Source organism: Vitis riparia, chromosome 15, assembly GCF_004353265.1.
Source record: "Vitis riparia cultivar Riparia Gloire de Montpellier isolate 1030 chromosome 15, EGFV_Vit.rip_1.0, whole genome shotgun sequence".
NCBI classification, from domain to species: Eukaryota; Viridiplantae; Streptophyta; class Magnoliopsida; order Vitales; family Vitaceae; genus Vitis; species Vitis riparia.
Window position 1 is genome coordinate 7,496,380 of NC_048445.1, and position 24,271 is coordinate 7,520,650.

General features: G+C 31.5%; 2 protein-coding genes across 2 annotated transcripts; one reads left to right on the top strand and one right to left on the bottom strand.

Moving 5' to 3' along the window:
• The first annotated feature begins 5,352 nt into the window (after window positions 1–5,352).
• Window positions 5,353–10,939, top strand: LOC117931554 (RGS1-HXK1-interacting protein 1-like). Its single transcript, XM_034852530.1, has 9 exons — window positions 5,353–5,702; window positions 6,188–6,254; window positions 6,374–6,451; window positions 7,012–7,064; window positions 7,930–8,013; window positions 9,554–9,606; window positions 9,697–9,761; window positions 9,872–9,930; window positions 10,314–10,939. The coding sequence occupies exons 1-9, from the start codon at window positions 5,469–5,471 to the stop codon at window positions 10,401–10,403; spliced, it is 783 nt and encodes a 260-aa protein (XP_034708421.1). The 5' UTR covers window positions 5,353–5,468; the 3' UTR covers window positions 10,404–10,939.
• A 985-nt stretch (window positions 10,940–11,924) lies between these two features.
• On the bottom strand, window positions 11,925–13,303 carry LOC117931666 (GATA transcription factor 2-like). Its single transcript, XM_034852665.1, has 2 exons — window positions 12,855–13,303; window positions 11,925–12,730 (listed from the first exon to the last, which is right to left on the bottom strand). Exons 1-2 carry the CDS (start codon window positions 13,068–13,070, stop codon window positions 12,131–12,133), a joined length of 816 nt encoding a protein of 271 aa, XP_034708556.1. The 5' UTR covers window positions 13,071–13,303; the 3' UTR covers window positions 11,925–12,130.
• Between the last annotated feature and the right edge of the window lie 10,968 nt (window positions 13,304–24,271).

The following is a 24,271-nucleotide window of genomic DNA, read 5'->3' on the forward strand; positions in this document are numbered from 1 at the left end:
AAGCTAATGTAAGTACCATATATGGTACTACAAACTTAGTTGAAGACTTTGGAAGAGCAAACATAACGCTACCAAATGGAACAAGATTCCATATAAATGATGCTTTATATTCTAGCAAATCCATAAGAAATTTGCTCAGTTTTAAAGATATCCGCAGAAATGGATATCATATTAAAACTATGAACGAAGATAATATAGAATATCTTTACATTACTTCCATTATATATGGTCAGAAGCTTATAATGGAAAAACTCTCAGCTTTTTTCTTTGGATTGTATCATACAACTATAAAGTTTATTGAATCATATGTTGTCGTGAACCAGAAGTTCAACGACCCAAAAGTTTTTATCCTTTGGCATGACAGGCTAGGTCACCCAGGGTCTTCAATGATGCGTCGAATAATCGAACACTCACATGGGCATCCACTAAAGAACCAAAATATTCTTTCGCCCAATGAATACTCATGTGCTGCCTGTTCACAAGGTAAATTGATAGTCAAACCACCTTTTACTAAAGTCATATATGAGTCACCAGTCTTTTTAGAAAGAATACACGAGGACATATGTGGGTCTATCCATCCACCATGTGGACCATTCCGTTATTTTATGATCTTAATAGATGTTTCTACTAGGTGGTCACATGTTGTCTCATTTCTACACGTAACGTTGCCTTTGATAGACTCCTTGCACAAATAATTAGATTACGAGTACAATTTCTAGATTATCCAATTAAGACAATACGTCTTGATAATGTTGAAGAATTTACTTCTCAAACATTCATTGACTATTGCATGTCAGTAGGAATAAATATTGAGCATCATGTTACTCATACTCATACCCAAAATGGTTTAGCAGAATCCTTCATCAAACGTCTCCAATTAATAGCTCGACCATTACTAATAAAAACCAAATTACCTACTTCTGTCTGGGGACATGCTATTATGCATGTTGCAGCTTTAGTCCGTATTCAACCTACAACTTACCATGAATACTCTCATTCACAACTTGTGTTTGGAAAACAACCAAATATCTCTCACTTACGAATCTTTGGTTGTGTAGTATATGTACCAATTGTACCTACACAACGCACTAAAATGGGTCCCAAACGAAGATTTGGGATTTATAGGTTTTGATTCTCCATCTATCATAAGATATCTTGAACCTTTGACAGATGATGTTTTTACAGTTCGCTTTGTGGATTGTCATTTTAATGAAAGTATTTTCCCGTCATTATGGGGAGAAAAGTCGATTCCTGAAGAACGACGAGAAATTAGTTGGAAGACATCTACTATGTCCCATCTTGATCCTCGTACAAATCAATGTGAACTAGAAGGTCAAATGATCATTCATTTATAAAATCTTGCAAATCAACTACCAGATGCATTAATTGATACAAAGAAAGTGACAAAGTCACATATCCTAGTTGCAAATACTCCAACACGGATTTATGTCCCTGTAAGACAGTTAACAAATGAATATAATATAAACCCGATGCGTGGTAAACCTGTCGGCTCAAATGATGTAACTCCTCGGAAGAGGATAACCCAATAAAAACTTGGCACTTTATAAGAGACCATCAAAACGATTGATTAGTTTAAAATTGATAAGTTTATAGCCCTAGAAGAGGTACAAGTAAAGCAGAAAGCCCCTGAAGAGACACATATTGAACAAGAAACCCTTAAAAAGGCATATATTGAACGAGAAGCCCTTAAAGAGGCATATGTACTTGAAAATTGTGAAATCTCAATAAGTTATGTACACACGGGAGAAAAATGGGATTGAAATAATATTGTTATTGTGAAACCAAAGTTTGGTTAATCTTGATTTTGATAATAACAAAACAAGGTTTAGAACTAATGATCATATTTCAAGTGTGATTAGGCAAGACAACTTCCAAAGTGGCAATCCAAAGACAAATCAAACCAAGGAGAAATCATGAAGAAGAAAACCACCTCAAAGAAAAGAGTTTTTCAAGACCAAAGCTTCTTAGGATCTCTTTGTAAGGTTGTTGGTGCACTAGGACTTTCATGCATTTCATTATTTATTTATGCACCAAAATCATCCAAGAGTAATATTATTTTAAATATCTTAAGAATTGGATGATTTCATGTTTTCAACTAAAACCTTGTGTTAAATGATTTTCAAACTTGTGTTAAAAGGTTTTAAGTTGAAAAAGGTTGAGTGTTGAGCCAAAAAAATGGCTCAACCGGTTCAACCGGTCGACCGATTGTGCTCGTCCGGTCGAGGATCGGTTGAGGGAGGCAAAAAACTTTCTCTCTCTTGTAGTGGCCTTCTCTTCCCGGTCAAGGTTGAACCTCAACCGGTTGAGGTCCGGTCAAGGTCCGATCGAGGTTCGGTCGAGGTCCGGTTGAGGCCCAACGGTCACTTACCCTAACGGCTAGTCAACCGGTCGACCCCTAGCTCAACTAATCGAACCCCCAACGGCTAGTATGACTTTTTTCTTCTATAAAAAGGCTTCAAACTTCATTGTTTCATAAGCAAAACCTTCCCAAATCATTTTTGATTATATTTGAGCCTTGGAAGAGTATTTTTGAGTGCACCATTATTCCAAAACTTGCATATCTTTAGTGCACCATCCAATCCTAATTTCTCTTGTATCATTTAAGCTTAAAGTTTTATTACTAGGATTTTGAGAGATCATTTTATTTGTAAACCTTTGAAAGGAAGTTTCTCAAGTGTGAGGTATCACTTGAGGGGTTGTTCAAGAGTGGGATATCTCTTGAAAAAGTATAAAGGGTGCTTGGAGCCAAAAGTCCAAGAGGGTGAATTGGAACCATAATCCAATTGTAAAGAGATTGGAAGCTTGGTTGAAGCTTCAAGATAGTGGAACCCTCACTCGGTTAGGAGGTTGAGGAGAGTGGACGTAGGCAAGGAAGTGTCGAACCACTATAAACTCTCGTGTTTGCACTCTCTCTTCCCTAACTCTTTTAAATTATATGCAATTGTGTTTATTTTGTTTATTATGCAAAACATATAATTGTCTCTTATTTTTGCATAGTTTAAATTTGTGAAAAAGAGATCATCACCCTATTTACCCCCCCCCCCCCCCCCCCCCTCCCCCCCCTCTAGGGTGATTACCATAGTTTGGATTAGCCTCAAATTCCTAGCAGTTATTAACAATATTTTCTTTTTCCAAGTGGCCTCCGATATCATAAGAAATGATGAAGATTCCAAACCACGAAATGTGGAAGAATGCCGACATAGAAATGATTGGCCAAAATGGAAAGAATCTATACAAGCAAAGCTAAACTCATTAACAAAACGAAAAGTTTTTGGACTTGTAGTCCAAATACCTGAAGATGTAAAGCCTATTGGGTACAAATGGGTATTTTTACAAAAGTGAAAATGAGAATAATGAGATCATAAGATATAAAACACGTTTAGTAGCACAAGGTTTCTTGTAGAGACCTGGTATTGACTACGAACAAACATATTTTCCCATCATGGATGCAATCACATTTCGTTTCTTAATTAATTTGACAGTCTCAGAAGGACTGGATATGCGTCTCATGAATGTTATTACAACATATTTATACGGATCCATGGATAATGATATATACATGAAAATTCCTAAAGGATTTAAATTGTCTGAAGCAAATAGTACAAAGCCTTGTAGCATGTACTCAATCAAGTTACAACAATTTTTGTATGAATTAAAACAATTTAGACGCATGTGGTACAATCGCCTTAGCGAATACTTACTAAAAGAAGGGTATGTGAATAACCCTATATGGCCATGCATATTCATTAAGAAATCAAAAACCAGATTTGCAATTATTGCAGTGTATGTTGATGACTTAAATTTTGTTGGAATTCCTGAAGAGCTCACAAGAACAACAAATTACTTGAAAAAGGAAATTGAGATGAAAGATTTTGGAAAAACAAAATTTTGTCTCGCCCTGCAGATCGAGTATTTTCCAAATAGAGTTTTAGTATATCAATCAGCATACGTTAAGAAAGTTTTGAATCGTTTTTACATGGATAAAACACATTCTTTAAGTTCTCCAATAGTTGTCGGATCACTTGATGTAAAAAATTACCCATTTTGTCCTTACGAAAAAAATGAATAATTACTTGGTCCTGAAATACCATATCTTAGTACTATTGGTGCACTTATATATCGTGCCAATTGTACACGTCTAAACATTGTTTTTTCTGTCAATTTATTAGCAAGATACAGTTCTACTCCAACTCGAAGACATTGGAATGGTATCAAATATGTATTGCGTTATCTTTGCGGAACTACTGACATGGGTCTATTTTACTTAAGGGAATCAAAACAACAATTGCTTGGATATGCAGATGTAGGATATCTTTCAAATCCACATAAAGGTAGGTCACAAACATGATATGTGTTTAATTGCAATGGTACTGCTATTTCATGGAGATCTGTCAAATAGACAATGGTAGTCACATCATCAAATCATTTAGAAATACTGATAATTCATGAAGCAGCCCGTGAATGTATATGGCTAGGATCTATGATCCAACATATTCGGGACTCACGTGGACTCTCCTCTATCAAAGGTGACCCGACAATATTATTTGAAGATAATATTGCATGCATTGCACAAATAACATAAGGTTATATTAAAGGAGATAGAACTAAACACATTTCACCAAAATTCTTTTATATACATGAACTTCAAAAGAGTTGTGAAATTGATGTGCAACAAATACACTCAAGTGATAATCTAGCAGATTTATTCACAAAATCATTGTCAACCTCAACATTCAAGAAGTTAATATACATGATTGGAATGCATCAACTCAAGGATATTGACATGAGGGGGAGTATGCTTGTAAAAGGGTGTTATTGTATTGTATTCTTTTTTCCTTCGTTCAGGTTTTGTCCTATTGGGTTTTACTGACAAGGTTTTTAATGAGGCAGTTCTAACATACCAAGAAAATAATATTGTACTATTTTTCCTTCTCTAGGTTTTTTATGTAGGGTTTTTAATAATAAGGTTTTAATGAGACATATTCTTTTAATATGGTGATCATCAAAGGGGGAGTGTTGTAAATGAAGTGGTGAATGACCACATTGATGGTTATTTATGAACTCGATTTACTCATCTTTTAAGATGAGTAATGGGAGTTCATATGGTGAAGCCTATAAAAAACTTTTTACACCCCTTGTAAGGAGCATCAAGAGAAAAAAAAAGCTTTCACTCTTCCTCTCATTCTTTTTTTTTATTTTTTATTTTTTTCATTCTTTCAACACTTCTTTTCTTTCTCCCCTTTATATATACTATTAAAGTAATATACAGTGATATCTACTTTTATTTCATTCGGATTTATTCTTGTTTAACAACATAAATAAAGGGAGAAGGAAGAACACTCTATTCTCAATTATCCTCGTTATTTTTCGCGAACAGGTTTTCCTTAAAACTGTTTTCTGAAACGGATCCAAAAGCAAGGGTTTTAAACTTTGGACCTTCTCCTCCAATGGCGACAACAGTAGCAGAATGCGAATCAAAACCATCACCTGGAGATTATCCTCCCGACGAAAAACCAAAATCCCTAGAAGAAGTAGCCTCGTCATGGATCGAATACGGGGTCAATCAAGCTCAGCTCTTGCACAAAACCCTAGACGACACTGTCAATTCATTCATTGAAGCCTCTGGATCTCGCTTCTCTCAAATTCTGTCCACTTCTTCTGCTCATCTCCAACAAACCATTGTAAGTTTTTGAAATGTGTTGCCGAGAAAACAGAGGGAAAGAATGTAAGAAAAAACGGAGATAAAAATTGGAAAACTCGATTAAACTAGGCAAAATAGTTATTATTTGTTATTATTATTACTGTTTTGGTTTCACCAGATCATAGGCAAGAAATTTCAAATTTTTTATTTCTTTCACTTTCCTACCCTTTCTCGGCAACCATATGGAGAATTTCTAATGTTCTGCCAAGTGGTTGGATTCGAACCTGTTGATGGAGGAATAGAAGTGAAAAGAGCGCAAAAATTTTGAGTCTGGTTTTTGTTCTCTTTATCTTCATATATATGTATATTGGCAACCAAATGGAGCTTTTTTTATAGGTAATTTCATGTTTCCATTGGGACTTGAACCTGGAACCTCCCACAAACCCTCCCCAAAAATGGAGCTTTTTCTTATACATATGACTTTTTTTTTATTCACTTGCTCTTTGTATTAAAATGTGAATGCAGGAATCTCTGAAAGATGTTAAATCTGAATATGATGTCTACGAGGATCTTGCTGTTGGAAAGATTAAAGGTCTGTTCCAAGTTCATGCTTGCTTGGAAAATAATTGGTTTTTTTTCTTTTTGAGATTTTAAGTTATAGTGTTTATAGATGCGTATACTTCAAATACTCATTATAATATTTTGTTGCAGAGGGTATTCTCGTTGCAGCATCAAATCCATTGATTACATCCGGGGTGTGTGTTGGTTTGGGATGTTTGCTGCTAAAAAGTGTGTTTCTTTAACCTATTAATCTTTATCTCAAATTAACCATATAAAACTGTTTGAAGCTTGATCCTATTGCTACCTATAATAGATGACAATTAATATCGTTGTTAATATATCTTTGTCAAAATTAAGAGATCCTTTTTTGTTAGTGTTCAAGATTGTTTTCTCTATTCTTGCTCATTGGCATTGTATATTAATTTCACTCAACCATATTAATAATTCTTGCAAGGCTCTTAGTCTTGGATCGGCTGGAAACAGGTTGGGTGGGGATAGAAGGTTGCAGTTTCAACTGAATGGATGGAAAAAAGTCACCTATCAAAACATTGTTAATAAGTTTCGTAATATTGTTGTAATGGGATTAGTCTCAGTACATCGTTGTCAGGAGTTTGATTTCTGTACCGAGTATCTAGAATGCCTTCTTTTTGATAAATAGGTTTATATTTTCATGTCAAGATGCAACATATATTCCTGGAAACATTACAAAATAGTCTATTCTGAATGGTTTGATGTCATATTAGACATCAATTTGTTCCTCCTGCCTATAATGTATTTATTATCTGCAGGGCCAAGGCATTTCTTATACTATAACACCTTGCGGCTTCTTGTCAGTGAAGAGGTGGGTGTGTATAAATATAAGTGCAGTTTTCAGTTTTTTTCACACTATAGATTATCTGAAAGAATTCCTTGTTTTAAATGCTGTTTATGGTCTAGCTAAGCTAAAAGTAGAAATACATGGGTTTATTTGCTTTTTATGAATGTGAGTCATTCACATGGCCACATGTGAAAATCTGAAATGTTATTGAAGCAGGGGTTTATGTCATGCTTCTACATCCTTGTTTTCATGGTGAAGAGGTAAAAAATATGTTGTTGTGAACTTGCTAATGGCAGTTTTGCATTTTTTTGCCCAATGTTTGTAAAAATTGTTTAAATTTCATTTGTTTCAACCCAAAAAAAAAAAAAAAACTGAGAAAATAAAATAAATTTCAAATCTAAAGAGATTTTTATTTGCTGAAGCCAGATGAAGAGACATGATTAAATTTTCCAAGCTCCATGGTAGTATGTGCATTGAGATAATTGGAGGCTTATTTGATTTTTAAAAAATTTTTATTTTATGGGTTGGAGTGTGGGGTTTCAATAATACACGAAATATTCCTTGAATGCCTATGGAAGATGACATGCCATTTTTTGGTACTTATTTTCATTGGAAAATATTCTTTATTTGTTCCTGGCACCAACAATAGTGATCTGCATTTATCACTTGATTGATTTTTTTATGCTTATATGAGTTATACCTTAAGAACTCAAGAAGTATCATGCTGGAACTCAAGAAGCATGTTGTACTTTAGGCCTGTTTTAGGCGCTCTTAATACAATTGCTTTTACCTATCAAAAAAGAAGCATGTTGGCCATCTTCTCACTACACTGGTCAGATTTTGAATTTTAATTGACAATAGCTTCATAGGTCTTCCTTTCTTGGTGCAGTCCATGGTTGCCAGAGCTGATGCTAAAGTGAATGAGTTGCGGAAATCAATTGACCTTCTGAAGGCTGAAAGTGAGAAATTGGAGGTGACCCATTTACTTTGTGTCAGTTGAATTGGTGATGAACAATCCCTTACATCAGTTCTCAATTCAATGCTTTTATATCGTATTATGTGTTGGTTCTTTTTTTACTTCTTTTGTGTTCTAGAGAACTGTTCTTTTTCACTTCTCAGTGTGGAGAGAGAGAGTCTGTAGGTGGGGAGGGTGTGTGTGTTGTATCATGCATCAGTTTGTTTTACTTATGTGTCTGTGTGCATATGTCTGGAGACAGGTCTGTTCCTTTACACTGCTCAATATATACAGAGGTTGACTCAGTCACTTCTCAGTGTGTGTGGTAGAGAAAGTGTGTTCTATCATGCATGGTTTCCTTCTTCCGTGTGTGTGCAGAGAGTTGATGCTTTCTAACTACGAGAGTTTTCGATTGTGTGTGTGTCTAGAGAGAGGTCGTGTATTAGTTCCTTCTCTCCTTTTGCTCTGTGTTGACAACTGGGTTCCTTTTTCACTGTGAGAGAGACAGAGAGAAAAAAAAAGGTTTTTTTTTTTTTGGTTTGGGGGGGGGGGTTTGTTTGGTTGTTTGGTTTGAGGTTGAATGAACAAAGGTTTGGCAGACTCATAGAAATATGTTGTATGATCAGTGTTGGGAAAAAAGGGAGAGGGAGGGAGAGAGAGAGAGAGAGGAAGGAAGACCCTCCCAAATGAAGGATTAAAATTCAGGGCAGGAAAATGAAAGAATAAATTAATTAGAAAGAAGAACTTGCTTTCACAATTGCAAATCCCATTCAATAATTCTTCCATTTGCAACATAACATAAATTTGTACAGCCAAGCTGGGTGCACTTCATTTATGAGAGTTACCCAAATCATTATTGACATTTGTAAAACATGATCTCATTAAAAAAATTAAAAATTAAAAATTAAAATCAACATTGTGAGAAAGTTGTTATACAAAGTTGACACTCTGATAGCTGTCTTATTTAGCAGAATGGTTAGCTATTAATTTTTTCTTTTCAACTTTCATGAGATCGAGAAAGAATTTCTTCCGGTCATAATGAGATTAAAAAACAAAATACCCCATAGGCTGTACCTTGAGTTGACTAAGCCTGAATTTGTTCATAAGTAACCAAGTTGTTCCCATTGTAATGTATATAGAGATTAGCGAGCAAGAGCTATCTCATGATCATGGAGGGTGTCTCTGATGCCATGTTGAAAGGAGAATGAATAAAAGGAAAATGGGAAGAGTTGCTTTTTTTAGTCAACCTGCATTGAATGGGACTGTTTGCTGAAGTTGGCTATCATTATTTAGCAGTCAACCAAAAAATAAAAAGTGAAGAATCCTTTACAAAAGCTCCCTTGATGTGACAATGGAAAGATAGATTTGCAGAAAATCTAATCCATAAGAAACTCATATGTTACACTACATACCTGACCATGCAGCTAGGCCTTTGGCCTAATGCTTGTTGTGCTATGATTTCTCAGTTAAACCAGTGCCTGCTCTTAAGTCAATGTATCAGTTCCTAAACAATAAGTTACTGTAATGCAACTGATAAATATATAATTATTGTTTCCAGAAGAGGGCATTACAAGCTGAAGATGAGATGAAACGAGGGAGGACAAAGCTCAGGTAGATGAAAAGCTATGAAGAGAGTGTGCCTTTCATGTCATCCTGAACTAGGCTGATTTGTCATTCGAACTTTTTTCTTTTCTGTTACAGACAAGCTGGGAATCAGATTCAAAGTGTCATTCGCTCAGCTTATAAGATTGAAAGACAAGCAAGGGGTATGCAAAATTTCCTTCCCTCTTTCTCACACACAAACACATACACAAGACTGAAAATGTGGATATGAGATATCTATATCTTATCTTGAAAGTGTTCTATGTTGTGTCAGGCTTGAAAGATATTCTTGGAGAACTTCCAAGTAGAGAAGCATCTCGATTCCGATCACAGGTAAATTTCTTGGTTATCAACACTCATTTCTTCTGCCTTAGTTGAAGTTGGAAGTAGTGGACCATTCATGTGGTTTTTATTCATTTCCACTGGCAGCAATTATGAGTTTTTTCAGGAATCCTAGGATTAGGTCAAGAGTCATTATAAAACTGTTCTGATTAGACTTGAAGATTTGATACTTTGGATATTATTATTATTATTATTTAAGTTTTTGGTGTTTACTCCTTGTCAAATTTGAATTGAATAATGCCTGTATTTGGTGATATATTTTGCTTATTGCCTTACTGCCTTTTAAGATGTTTGCCTGGTTGTGAGCTTTTGATAAATTTTCTTTTGTTTGCATACTGAGGAAATCGCTTATGTCAAGACACTCTTGCTGGCAGGTTTCCAATCTTGCTTCTGAGGCCAAACGAGAAAGGAGTGCTTTGAACAAGGAGGTCTCAAAAATCAGTAACTATGGGATTTCTGTCTGAGAATTCTTGTGGCTGCCCTCTGGGTGCTCATGCACTGGAGTTCTTTGGTGATAATTACAAGATCTTGCGTCTAAAATGATGGCATCATTTCTTTCAGAAATAAATGCAATCTATATAATAACATTTATTCACCGAATTTTGTTAAATGGTGACACAAGTTTGTTTCAAACTGTACATCCTTTTTTGCTGGGGTGGTATTTGTCCAAACGTTTGGAAGAACCAGTACAATAATGAATAGTTACATCATAGGGATATATAATGACAAAAGTGCCCAAATTTGAGGTAATTTGGTCCGCCATGTTGTAGCCTTACCCTCCCGGAAGTTGACTAAAGAGGTCATCCAGGTTCTTTACTGGCCTTGCTGGTTGCATCTTACAAAGAGCAAATTGGTTCAAATCTTTTCAACATTGAACTGATGAAGGATTTTTGGAGTTTCAAATGATATCAAAGGTGCCTGAGCTCACTCTTGGATTAGGTGAACTTGTTAACAATCTAGATGTTTCAATACCGCCTTATTTTAACGTATTAAGTGTTTATTGATGGTCTTCAATTGTCTTGACTTTTAAATTAGAGCTAAATGGTCCAGTGCCTGTATTGTATGGCCAAAATTTTACACTGACAAAAAAAAAGGCTGGAACCCTCAGTGAGTTTGCGATTATGAATGTTGAGTTATTATGTTTGGTTCTGAAAAGTAATTAAGAAAGAAAAATAAAAATACTTTTTATTTTTATTTTATGTTTAGTTGTTTTGCAAAAAATATAGAAAAACAAATATAATTAAAATTATTAAGAAGTTTATATATTTTTAAATTATTTAATTTTTACATTAAAGAGTTAAATTAGTATATAAAAATAATTTTTATTTGTTATTCATTTTTTTCCTATTTTCTTTTTCTTATATTTACCCTTAAATTATCTCTAACCTATGTGCCTATTCTTCAGATGGTTTACCTTACCACGTTTATGTTTGGACTCCAAATGAAAATAGAAAGAGAATTATCTCAAATATCGACACCTGTCCATTCCAGTAAGAATTTTACTTGAAAGAGTTACTCGGTTGGTGATTGGAGGTCCCAGAAGTAGACTACCCCACCCAAAACCAAACTCGAAAGACCCGCACAGTGGGTCCCAAATCTGAATCCATATCTGGAACTGGACCAATCCCAAAGCCCAAAAAACACAATCCACCATCTGATCCAGAGTCAGGGCCCATTAAATATCAATCAATCTAATATTTACTCACAACCTCATCTTAAGCGAATTGTCCCCAAAAGATGATAAGATCGAATCACAACCGTCGATTTCTCTAAAATCCATAAATGTACACCTCTTAATTTTCCCTGCAAACCTCTCGCCGTTGGCCCTCCTCAGTTTCCATGTGAGCGCCCTTTCTAGAGAGACAAAGAAAAGGGGTAATGTTTGTGTGATGAGAGTGGCCTTCCACGTGACCCTCCCTGCAGATGAGGCTGACCGAATATTCTCTCTCCTCTCTTTCTCTCTCTCTCTCACTGGTAGTTGAAGATTTTAAAGCATCAAAGCAAAGAAAAGAAAATTTAATGAAACTTCCTCTGAGAAAATTACAAAGAAAGTGAAGGAAAATGAAATTGAAAAACGCAAAAGAAAAAAAAAAGGGGGAGACTTTGATAACATCGAACTAGACAGTACTATCTGGTGATCTGGTTATGATGGTGATGATAACACGAGATGTCGACACGTATTGTCGTGACGTCAGCAGACCTCGAAGTCGTGGTGGTGATGGTAGAGCTGTTGTTGTTGTTGTTGCTGTTGCCGGAGGATTTCCTTCTGGCGACGGAGCTCCATCACCTTGCGGTGCGAGTTCGAGTGCTGAGTCAGCACAAACGTTGGACTCGCTGCCGGTCGGTACTCCGGAACCAGTCGGCCTGACTTGTAACGCACGCCGCACGCGTTGCATAGTGTTTTTGGACCTAGAGGACCCGTGCGCCACTGTGGCGTTTTCTCCGAAGCGCAGTGCGTGCACTTACGCGCTCCCGTGGGCGACGATGCCGGCGACGAGGACGAGGATCTCTCTCCGCTAATCACAGATGATGACGATGAGCTTTCTTTCTTTACAATACTGTTTTTGTTGCTATTCATCTTTGATTTCCCGATCATCGGAATCTCAGATTCCGGCAACGAAGTCCATACTTTGTTCGTCGACGATGCTCTGGACCGCTTACTACGTGTCCGCCCTGGAAATGATGAGTCAGGCCGGGCCATTACGGTTCCGGCGAGTTCATTCTCCGGAAAATCCGCAAATGAGTCGTCCACGAAGTTCGAAAGCCACTCGAGCTCAGCAACATCATCACTCTACAAACCAAAGAAAAAACCACCAAACCACAACAAAAATCACACAAAATTCCCCCAAAAAAATGAAAGAAAAGAAAAAGGTAGGACATAAGGTCTTGTTTTGAGGGAGTAGCGTAATGCTCACAGGAACACAGAGGTCGTCAGTGAAATCAGCAGAATGAAAAGTATTAGACTGGTCGCGGTTGCCGGAGGCCGCCAAAGAGCGGTTGCCGGAGGCTATCTCCGGCGGAGGGAGATTGCCGGAATCGGTGGTAGTGGAGGAGAAGAGTTCGTCATTAGTAAAGTCGAGTAGGTCATCGATACGAAAAAAGTCGGACGTCTGTAGACCGTACAAGTCCATCCCCAGCAAGTTCTCTCCCCTAGAATAAGAAGAAGAAGAAGAAGAAGCAGAGAAAGTAGCAAAGTAATAGTAGTGGGTAGTAATAGTAGCAGTGGAAGTAGGCGGGGGGCTCCCTCTCTCTAGAGTCTGAGCTCAGCCTGTATAGCTGAGGAGTGATAGAGAGAGGACTGGAGAGAGGGGGTGGGGGTAGGGGCAGAGGAACGCGCAGCGAGTGTGAGCATGCAGTGAGTGAAAGACTAGACTCTCACAATACCTAAATATATAACTCCCATTAATATTAAATATTAAGGTGTAGGTGCATGCAAGTGCATGGTTTGTTTGTTTCATTTATTAATAGACAAATGGCTTGACATGCATTCACTTATCACTTATGTGGCCTCCCCCTCCCCCTCTCCCTCCTCCTCCTCCTCCTCCCCTCCCCCTCTCCCTTTTCACTTCCCCCTCTTTCTCACCTTTTTCCCTTCCCTTTTCCTCCAAATTCAATTTTATTTTACACCCATATTTTAATTTTATTTTTACATGTAACATCCCTTCAAATAAGGAAGAGTTTGTGGTTGCCCTTTTTTTTCCTAATTTCTGAAAAATTAAACAAAACCGAATTGACTTTTTGGTAGAAGAAAAGCGGAATAAAAACCAAATCAAAATCAAATTTGTTTTAATTTGGGGGGTTAGTTTAAAATGTATTGAAATTTTTAATCCAGAATTTAATAAATACATAAAAATTAATTTCATCATAATCTAATAATAATCAATTTCCCTAACCGATTCTAAAAAAATACATAATAAAAAATATAAAAATTTATCACATATATAAATAATAAAAATATTGACAGGTATTCATGTGAAAAATAAATTATTCTTTAAGTTAAAAAATGAAAAATAGTAGTTTTATAAAATTGAGATTATTTCATCCATTTTAATCGATTAATCCAGTTTTAAAAATAATTTTTCAAGACCATAAATCTCTATTTTTTTATATGAATTCTAATAATTTATGAATTTTTTTATTTTTTAAATATATATATTCAATCACATCGTTATCTCAGCTTGTTATTACAAGTATTTGCGAATAATAAAAATTAATTGAATAATATAAAAATAAAAAAGCCATTTAATTGAAAAATAATTCAGAATTTGCATCTTTGTACAATACTATACATTACTCCACCTTCAATTTCCCCTTCTATGTCACACCATTGTTTCCTATTATTAGTGTAATCATGAATACATTATATATCGCCAAACCCATTTGCCGAACTTTTTTTCATAGTCTCCAATTCTCTCAATTACATCCATATCCTTTTTTTCTTAGTCTTTTGACTATGCACAACCTTATTTTATTTTATTTATCAATAAAAAGAAAATATTTTTATGAAAATATACACTAATTTTCTCAAAAAAAAAAAAAAAAATTGTTTGAAGTTTTTAAATATAAGAAATATTTTCTTAAAATATTTTTAATTGACATTTTCAATGTGAGTTTCTACTTTGAAAATCAGATTTTTCAAAGTTTCAAAATTTCAAAATAATCATAAATGCATAATATGATAATACCTCCATGTGTGATGATTAAGATTTTTTCTAATTATACACAAACCACCATCATTTCATAGTTGAAAGTTGAAAAGGAGCTGTGAGAATATTCATGATTTCGATTAACATTTTTCAGATCCCACCAAATCACAGGATAAAAAGATGTGGTGGAAAATGATTGAAAATGAACTTTTTCTTTTCCCCCTAAAATGATATTAACAAAAATATTTTAAAAATTCTATAAAAGATTATAATGAAAAAAAATGAAAAAAAATAAAAATTAGAAAAATAACTATATATTTAACATTTCTCTTAGAAAAAAAAAATACAAACAAGCAAAAATTCCAAGCAAGAGATAAAACCCTTCAAATGGTGTTAAATATTTTGACATATGAGCTACCACCACTTTTTACTTTTTTTTTTTGGTACCATAAATGATACAAAATAAAAATATCTTGAATTTGTACACCTATGTTTTAACTATTTTAAAAACTAAAAAAATAAAAAATAATTATATACATTTATTCAAAAAATAAAAAAAGGGTAAGTATATAACAAGTTTAAATTTTTTTAGGTTATATTTAATTCCTGAAAAAATTGAGGAAAAATATCGGGATATATTTAGTTCCTAAAAAATTTAAAGAAAAATATAAAGGAAAGGAAATAGGGAGGACAAGCAAAAGGAAAAATAAATAAATAAAAAGAAATAAAAATATTTAAAATCAATAAATTATTTTTATATAATATTTCAAACTTATTTAACTTATTTTAACTGTTTAATATAAAAAATTAAATAATTTTAAAATGCATAAGTTTCTTAACTAATTTTAATTATGTTTGATTTTATTTAATATTTTTTTATAGTCCAACTTAATCGGAGAAAATAATTTCCCTTAATATTTGTTTTCTTTCATTAGTAATTTTTATTTTTACAATTTTTGAATATTCATTAGGCATACTTACTAAATAATAGTAAAATATAAGTGAATTGTGTGTTGAGTTATTATTTTAAATTTCTTTTATTAAATTTGGGAATTAAAAGAATTTTCATCCTTTACCTAGTTAATTTTTGTTATCAAATTTTAAAAATTGTTGAAAATGATTTCAAATAAAAATTGAAAAATAGAAGTAATACCAACATTCCTTTATATTTTAGAATCTCTAATTTATTTTTAATCATTAACGTTCCATAAAATCAATATTATTTACCCGATATAAGAATAAATAGATTATTTTTTAACAGATAAGTTTAAGTAATGTTTTGTCCATTTTCACCTTCTATCCCACCCCATTTAGCATATTTAAAATAAAATTTTATTTTTTATAAAATAAATTATAAAATTTTATCATATTCATTTCCTTGTGAAATAATATTATTTTGAATATAATTACAATTCAAAGTTAAATATATATAAATAAAAGGACAGGAGGGGCAAAGATGATAAGTGGGTATGGGAAATTCTCAACCCTTTCCTACCATGCCCTATTTAATTTTATAAAATGGATTTAAATAATTATGATACGGTGACCCGTCTCGAACCGACACGTTTTCATGCCTAATATGATATTTTTTTTTTAAAAAAACCTTCATTTCTTTATTGCTTGCTTTGCTCTACTTCGAACCTCTTCATTTTCATATCTTTTATTTTTTAATTTCATTTTTGTTTTGTCTTTGATTAATGGTGCAAACTTTAGGATTTTCCACAGCTTCATAGATTACAAAATGCAGGCATGTGAAGTATGAAGAAAAAGTAAAATATTGTAATTGAATTAATTTGAATAATGTAAAAGAGAAAAACATCACGAGAGTCCCTCTCTTGATACATTTGACCATGGAGTCGTGGACCACCGACACTCTCCCATGGCCTCAGGCCTCCTCCCCTTAATTTACTAGCCTTCACCACCGACAAATTAATGCCTCCCCCTCTCATTTAACCACACCCATATTATTTATCCTTGACTACTAGAGTTTTAAGATTAAGAAATTCGATAATTTCACTTATTAATTTGGTGATCAAAGTCTTATTAATTAAATACAAAGTCAATGATGAGAAAGTAATGAAATTATATCGTATTCTTACTTATTTTATTCTTTGTGTCTAATAATGTATAAAGCTAATAGAATACTAGACTCGTATCTCTCAAATTCCTAATCTCGATTATTGAATGTATATAAATTTTGACGAAGTTACCAAAAAAAAAAAGGTTATTTGATTAAAAGAGTATATGAAAATCTAATTTTAAAAATTTAACATCCCATCATTTTTTTGCCTTATTTAAATAAAAACGATCTCATTATTTTTTATTGGAAAAATAACATTTTTTTAAACTTATATATAAATACTTGTAATGATGAATGATATTTATGTAAAAAATAATTTACTTTTTTTAAAAAAAAGGGAATTATTAGATTCACGATTTAAAGATTATTTCATTATGTTTAACAAAATATTTAAAAAAAAAAAAAAATAAGACACAAATGAATAAGATCAAATATAGATACACTAGAGTGTAGCTATGCTTGACTTACGGGTTAAGATATCCCAAAATATAACATTAAATGTATATCTTAAAATATATTTTCTAACGGAATATAATATCTTAAATATATTTTCTAATGGAATATAATATCCTTAATATTAAATCTAAGTATCCAATGAGATATATTATATTATGGTTATATTTAGGTTATGAAATGAATAAAAAAGTAAAATGAAATATATATTATTTTTAAATATTTAAAATAAAATTTATATTACATTATAATATTTTTTATTTTAGAAAATAAAATATTTTTTAGTTTTTTTTAACCATATATTTAATTTTATAATAAAAAATTTTATTTTGCAAAATAACTCATATAAAAACCAGATAATTAATAAAAAAAATGAATTTATACTATATATTTTAGGTTAGGATTAACACATTTAGTTAAATATAGAATATGATAAAAGATAACTTATTTTATCTCATCGGTTAAATATGGGATATGATACGTTATCCCCTTTCTTATCTATTTTTGTTAAATACAGTCAATCAAATATAATTCAATAACGATACCTATATATACGGTTTTTTCAATATTATTTACTATTTAAGTACTATTTCTTACATTTTCTTCAACCATGTGTCACATATTTAATAATCGATTTTTTTGTATACTATCAACATTGTAGAAAATAGATAAATTCATATTTTTTTTCTTAAACGTTAAGTAAGAAGCATATTTTGTTTAATTATTATTTAAAAAATCAAAAAATTATCTTTAATGATTTTTTTAAAAAAATACTAATATATAACTTAATTATAACTACTTCTCCTACTATCTCTTCTACTAATAATGATAAAAAGTCAAAATGTTATTTCAATGAGAAAAAAATATTTTTTAATTGACTTAAAGTTTACATTAAGTGAAATATATTTTTATTATTTATTTTTTATGAAGATAAAATATGCACTAAATGGGAAAGATAAGACAACTTTTTTTTGCCATTCCAATGCATTTTTTTTTTACTTAAATTTTCTATGAACCAAACATAAGGTAATGTTTTACTTTCATTTCTTATAAATGGAAATTTGAAGAAAATGTAAATTATAAAAGAAAAATTATAATTTTTTTCTTGTTTAATTATTAAAAAATAATTGAATAAATTTTTTGTTAAATATACCCTTTTCACCTTTCTTTTCAACAAAGTTAGTTTATTTTGGTTTTGTTATTATTGACTTTTGAAAATTTGTAGTAAATTAATCTATAATCTAAATTTAATGATCTTGGATGTTTTTTTTAATTTTTGAAGGAGAAATTTATAAAAATTAATCTCAAAATGTTTTAAATATTAAGGCAAAATAAAGTAATAAACACCTCCTAATTCTTAAATGAGTGGGGGGGGGGGGGAGAGAAGTGGTAGGGAAGAAACACGTGGGAGCCACATGGCATGGATGCATCGCCGTTGATTTTCAAACGGCCGTTACTACCGACACGATTACTGGATCCAGCTGGCGAGAAAGGAGAAAAGGATAGCGGCTTAATCGAGATTATTATGACGGCACGTAGCAGAGAAAGCAAGGAAAAGAGTAAGACGGCGATGATGAAGGCCGACTTTATAAGTACATTCCGTACAGTGATATTTCCCAAAAAGTACGTTATCATTTGATCTGACCTGTACCTCTCCCATTGACATGGACACAAATTTGTTTGCCAGCCTGGACTTGCCAATTCCATGTCAGCATCACCACTGACCTTTTTCTTTTCCCTTCACGTAGTCTACCGTACTCAAATCCGGCCACTGGATGTCTTGAATTAAAATGTGAACATCAAATATTAACGTGTACTTTTAATTTTATAAAAACTATAAATAATATATTATTAAGTTTATTAAAAAATAATAAAAAAATATTTATATAATTAAATATAAATCATTATAAATAATATCAGAACGATTTTTAATTCCAATGTAAAAATTTATTTGATATCGTAAAAATATTTATCTGTTTATTTTCATAATCTCATAAGAAAGGTATTTATGATATTCATATAAATCTTTTTTAATTTTATAAATATATTTTAAAATTAAAAAAATCATTTGAATTCATAATGAACGTAAAATGCACAAACTTGGTAATCACAAATTCTCATTTTTATTATTACAAGAAAATTTACCACATGATATTGTATTCATTCTATTTCCAAGTGCAAAACGTATCTTCTCAGCACCTATCTTGGAATAAAGAAAAACAAAAAAAGAGTCTAGAAATAAATTATGTATAGGAAAGGTGAGAAATTTCTAAAGCGTCGATGGGAGAGATCTCGAATCACGTGACATGGTAGGGCAGTGGTGATCCCGAGGACAGAGTGGCACGTGCACATCATGTGCTCATGTATTAAACAAATGCAATCAAATATTTAGTAATGGCTGATTTATTCTATTAAAATACTCCAATCTTTATCAAATATTTTTTTAAAAGTCTTGGTCTGCCCATATAATATTCATTCTGATATAATGCGAAGGTATGGATCTTAATTATTTTTTTTATATGGTAGTAAATTGAAATTAAAGATTTTTTTTTATTATTTTAAAATTTATAAAGTTAATTCCACGTAGTATGACAAGTGGACAATAAATAAGTGTCAATGTCGGTGAGATTTTAAGGAAGAAATGGAGGAGGGACACGTCGGGTATATTGAATATGGGGAGTGGGGCCCAGCATGCACGAGATAAGATAAAAGGGTAGCCCAAGGCACATGGATTGCGTCAGGAGGCATGCATGGTGGGAGACAGCTCCATCATGCTACAATGTTCCTTCATGTTGCTTCCCTTTCCTTTATCCACGTGTCACCTTTTTATTAGGCAACTCTATTTTCTATTCCTAGCCCCTACCCATTCCTTTTCTTCTCAAAAAAAAAAAAAAAAACTCCAAATTCAAAATTCAATTTTACCCAAATTTTTTACCACGGTAAAATAAATAAAACGGAAAATACTTCAAGAAAATAAAAAAGAAAAATATAATTTTTGTTTTTAAAAGTTTAACGTAATAATTAATTAAATATTTATAAAATTTAATTTTATATAAAAAAATAAAATGTCAGAAAAAATAATAATAATTATCTCGGTTAAGTTTTGATGAAATGAATGTAGTTGGCGTTAGGATGGAAATTGTAAATAAAAGGGAAATGAGCATTAATTTAGGTGGAAAGGCACGTGACACGTGCGTTGCCTCATTATTGTACGGGCTCTCATGTGGCCTCTGACTTTTATCTCATCACTACTCCTTTTCTTAATCTAATAATTGCCCAATAAACAAACTTTCTATTACTAGATTCCCGGAATAATTATGCCTTTCTAATTTTATACACTGTTATGGACTTTTGATTTTATTTATTTATTTATTTTTAATGCAAGAAAGCATTATGTCACCAAAAATCTTTGGAAATCAATTTTTAATATATACCTTTTTTGTTAATAATATTTATAATTGAAACATTTAAAGTTTATAAATAAAAAATATTATATTATATTATTAAATATATTAAAAATATTTTTTTATATTAAATAATCATATATATTATTTTTATTTCATAAAATATATTTTCTCATCTTTTACTCTATAATGTATTTTATCCGATCAATCGGAAATAATCTTAATATAAAGGATTATAGGGCACTATTTATATTCTCTATAGTATCTCTCATATCCTTTATAGGATTTGAAATTTTAAAAATCAATTTATGAAAAGCTTAACTTTAAGATAAAACTTCAATAAAAAAGATTTTAATATCTATAAATACTACAAAATAATTAATTTTTTTAAATAAAAACCAAAAAAATGAAGTATGATAATATATTTAGATAATATTTTCATTATATTGAATCAATGATGTGTTACATTAGATGGATAATTTTGTTCCATTATTACATTGAATCCGCTATATTTTATGTTTCACGAGAGTTGTAGGCTATTTGAAGTTGCTCAAAAGTCAAATTCATTTAAGATACGAAATTGTTAGATGTCTATGACATATTAAATGAATTATGGAAATTTAGAGAAAATGTAGATTTTAATATTAGGGCATTATAACACGTTATGGATCCAGTCGAGGTACATTTCAATCAATAAATGTCTATAACATTCAACAAAACGGTTGGAAAAATTAAAAGCTTTAAAACTAGGCATTTATATGAACTCTATATGTTCGTGTTTGTGTCAGGGAGCAATAGGTGAGTATTAGGTATGATGTTTAGGAAAAATCTTTATCGGGAGTTATTAATTTTTCATACTTCCCCCTTGCAAATTGTAGAAGAAAACTTCATATTAGTTAAATCATTTTAAAATTAAGTGTATTTTATAGTGATTATAGAAAATATTTCTAATATTTTTAATATTTCAAATTTTTTATTTTGGTAGTGATTATAGGAAGCGTTTCTCATATTTTTAACATTTGAAAAATTTTATCTTTTAAGTGTTAGAACGGATAAAAATGTTTCTTACAATCATTATCAAATAGGCTTTAAGAGTGCATTTGGTAGTGATTCTAAGAAGTGTTTCTAACTGAGGCAAGACAATTTTCAAAGTAGCAATTACAAAGATAAATCAAGTCAATGAGAAATCATGAAGAAGAAGACCACCTCAAAGAGAAGTGTTTTTCAAGACCCAAACTTTATAAAATTTATTTGTAAAGTTGTTGGTATAATATGATTTTCATGCATTACATTTTTTTACTTATGCACCAAAATCATCCAAGAGTTATTTTGTTTTAAATATTTTAAAATGGGATGATTTCATGTTTTCAACAAAAACCTTGTGTCAAATATTTTCCAAACTTGTTTAAAAGGTTTTAAGTTGAAAAAGTTGGTTGTTGAGCCAAAAATGGTTCAATTGGTTGAACCGGATGAGGAACCGATCGACCCCCAGTTCAACCAATTGAAGGATGCAAAAAAAAAACTTTATATCTCTTTCAGAACGGTTGTTCAATCGATCAAGGTTTAACAGGAACCGGTCTACCCCCACCTCAACCGGTTGAGGTTCGATCAAGGGTTGATCGAGGTCCAACGGTCATCTGCCAAACATTAAATGCTAACGGCTAGTCAATCGGTCGATCCCTAACTTAATGGGTAGAACCCCCAATGACTAGTTTGATCGTTTTCTTCTATAAAAAAGCTCCAATTTTCATTGTTTCATGAGCTTAACCTTCCTAAATCTTTCTTGAATATATTTGAGCATTGGAAGAGTGTTTTTAAGTGCACCATTGTTCTAAAACTTGCATATCATTAGTATACTATTCAATCATAGTTTTCTTGTATCATTTGAGCCTAAAGTTTTGTACTAAGATTTTGTTAAATTATTTGTAAATCTTTGAGAAGAAAAATCTAAGTGTGAGGTATCACTTAGGGATTCTCAAGTGAGGAGTATCACTTGAGGGGTTGTTCAATAGTGGGGTATCTCTTGAGACATGTAAAGGGTGCTTGGAGCCAAAAGTCCAAGAAGATGGATTAGAACCATAATCCAATTGTATTGCTTGAAGATTTGGTTTGGAAGCCTTGAAATAGTGGAACCTCAAGCTTGGGATTGAAGTTAGAGGAGAGTGGATGTAGGCCGGGTTGCGCTGAACCACTATAAAATCTTGTGTTTACATTATCTCTTCCCTACTCTTTTACTTTATATACAATTGTCTCTATATTGTTTTATCATATAGTTGCATGTAATTGTCTCTTATATTTAAACTTTTTAAATTTATAAAATGAGATCATCACCCTTTTCACCCCTCCCTCTATAGTGATTACCTTAGGTTGGATTAGCCTAATTTTTATAACACTAACTTTTGTAACACTTAAAAATTTTTACATTTCAAGTATTAGAAAAGTTAAAAACATTTCCTAAATTTTTTATATTTCTAACACTAACTAGAGTGTGTTTGGTAGTGATTTTAGAAAAAGCTTATAGTATTTCTAACACTTGAATGATAAAATTTTTAAAGTGTTAAAAAAGTTATAAGCACTTCTTAAAATCACTGCCAAACGAGTTGATAGTGATTTTAGGGAGTGTTTTTATTTTTTAAGTATTAAAAATATTATAAATACTTTATAAAATCATTGTTCAATGCACTCTAAGAGTACACTTGACATTGATTTTAGGAAATATTTTTAATAGGTAAAAATTTTTAAGTGTTAGAAATACTTATAAGAATCACTGCTAAACACACTCTAAATATTTTACATAAAATAAATGGTAAAAATGTTAAAAAAAAAAATTTAGAGTTTGTTTATTAGTAATTTTAGGAAGATTTTTTTTAGTATAAAAAGTGTTTTTGAAAAACATTAAGCTTTTGAAAAAATTTATAAAACATCTTTTAAAATTTGAAAAATCACTTATAATGTTTTTTGGAGACACCCTTGTGATTCTCTTAAAAATGATTTATGTGAAATTACTTTTATTGAAAACAATTCAAGTAAAAACACTCCGATACGTATTCTTATATTTGACAGTGATTTTTGAAAATGTCTTTAACATTTATAATATTTGAAAATAAAAACTTTCAAATGTTAAAAATAATATAAATACTTTCTAAAATCATTATTAAACTCACTTTTAAAATACATTTAATATTAATTTTAAAAAACCTTTTTAGACTTTCTAAACACTTGAATAATATATATATATATTTTAAATATTATAAAAGTTAGAAGTGCTTCTTCGAACCAGTCCAACAGGTTATTAATGATGCACCCTTAATGAAAAATTTATTGTCATATTGGAGAAGATAAATTGGAATATTTATTCAATATATTTTTCAAATTCAAATTTATTTTCTATTTTTAAAATTATTTTCATTATATTTATAATTTTAATTAAATAAATTTCATAAAGAAAGGACTAATATGTAAAATTTTAATATTATGAAAACGTCAAATAATTAGAAAAGTCTTTTTGTTTTGAATTATTTATGGATTAATTTTAAAATTTTATAACGATTTTTACTTGACAAAAGAAAAAAAAAGAAACAATAATTCACGCACACAAATTCCAATCAGACGATTAGCACCCGTACTTTAGGCGCGAAACACGAAATTTGAATCCAAAAACCGACCGTTAAAGTATTCATTCCAAGTAAAGCAAGCCCTAAATGACTCTCTGCAGTCTATAGAACACTCTCATCTTCTTGATTGCAATG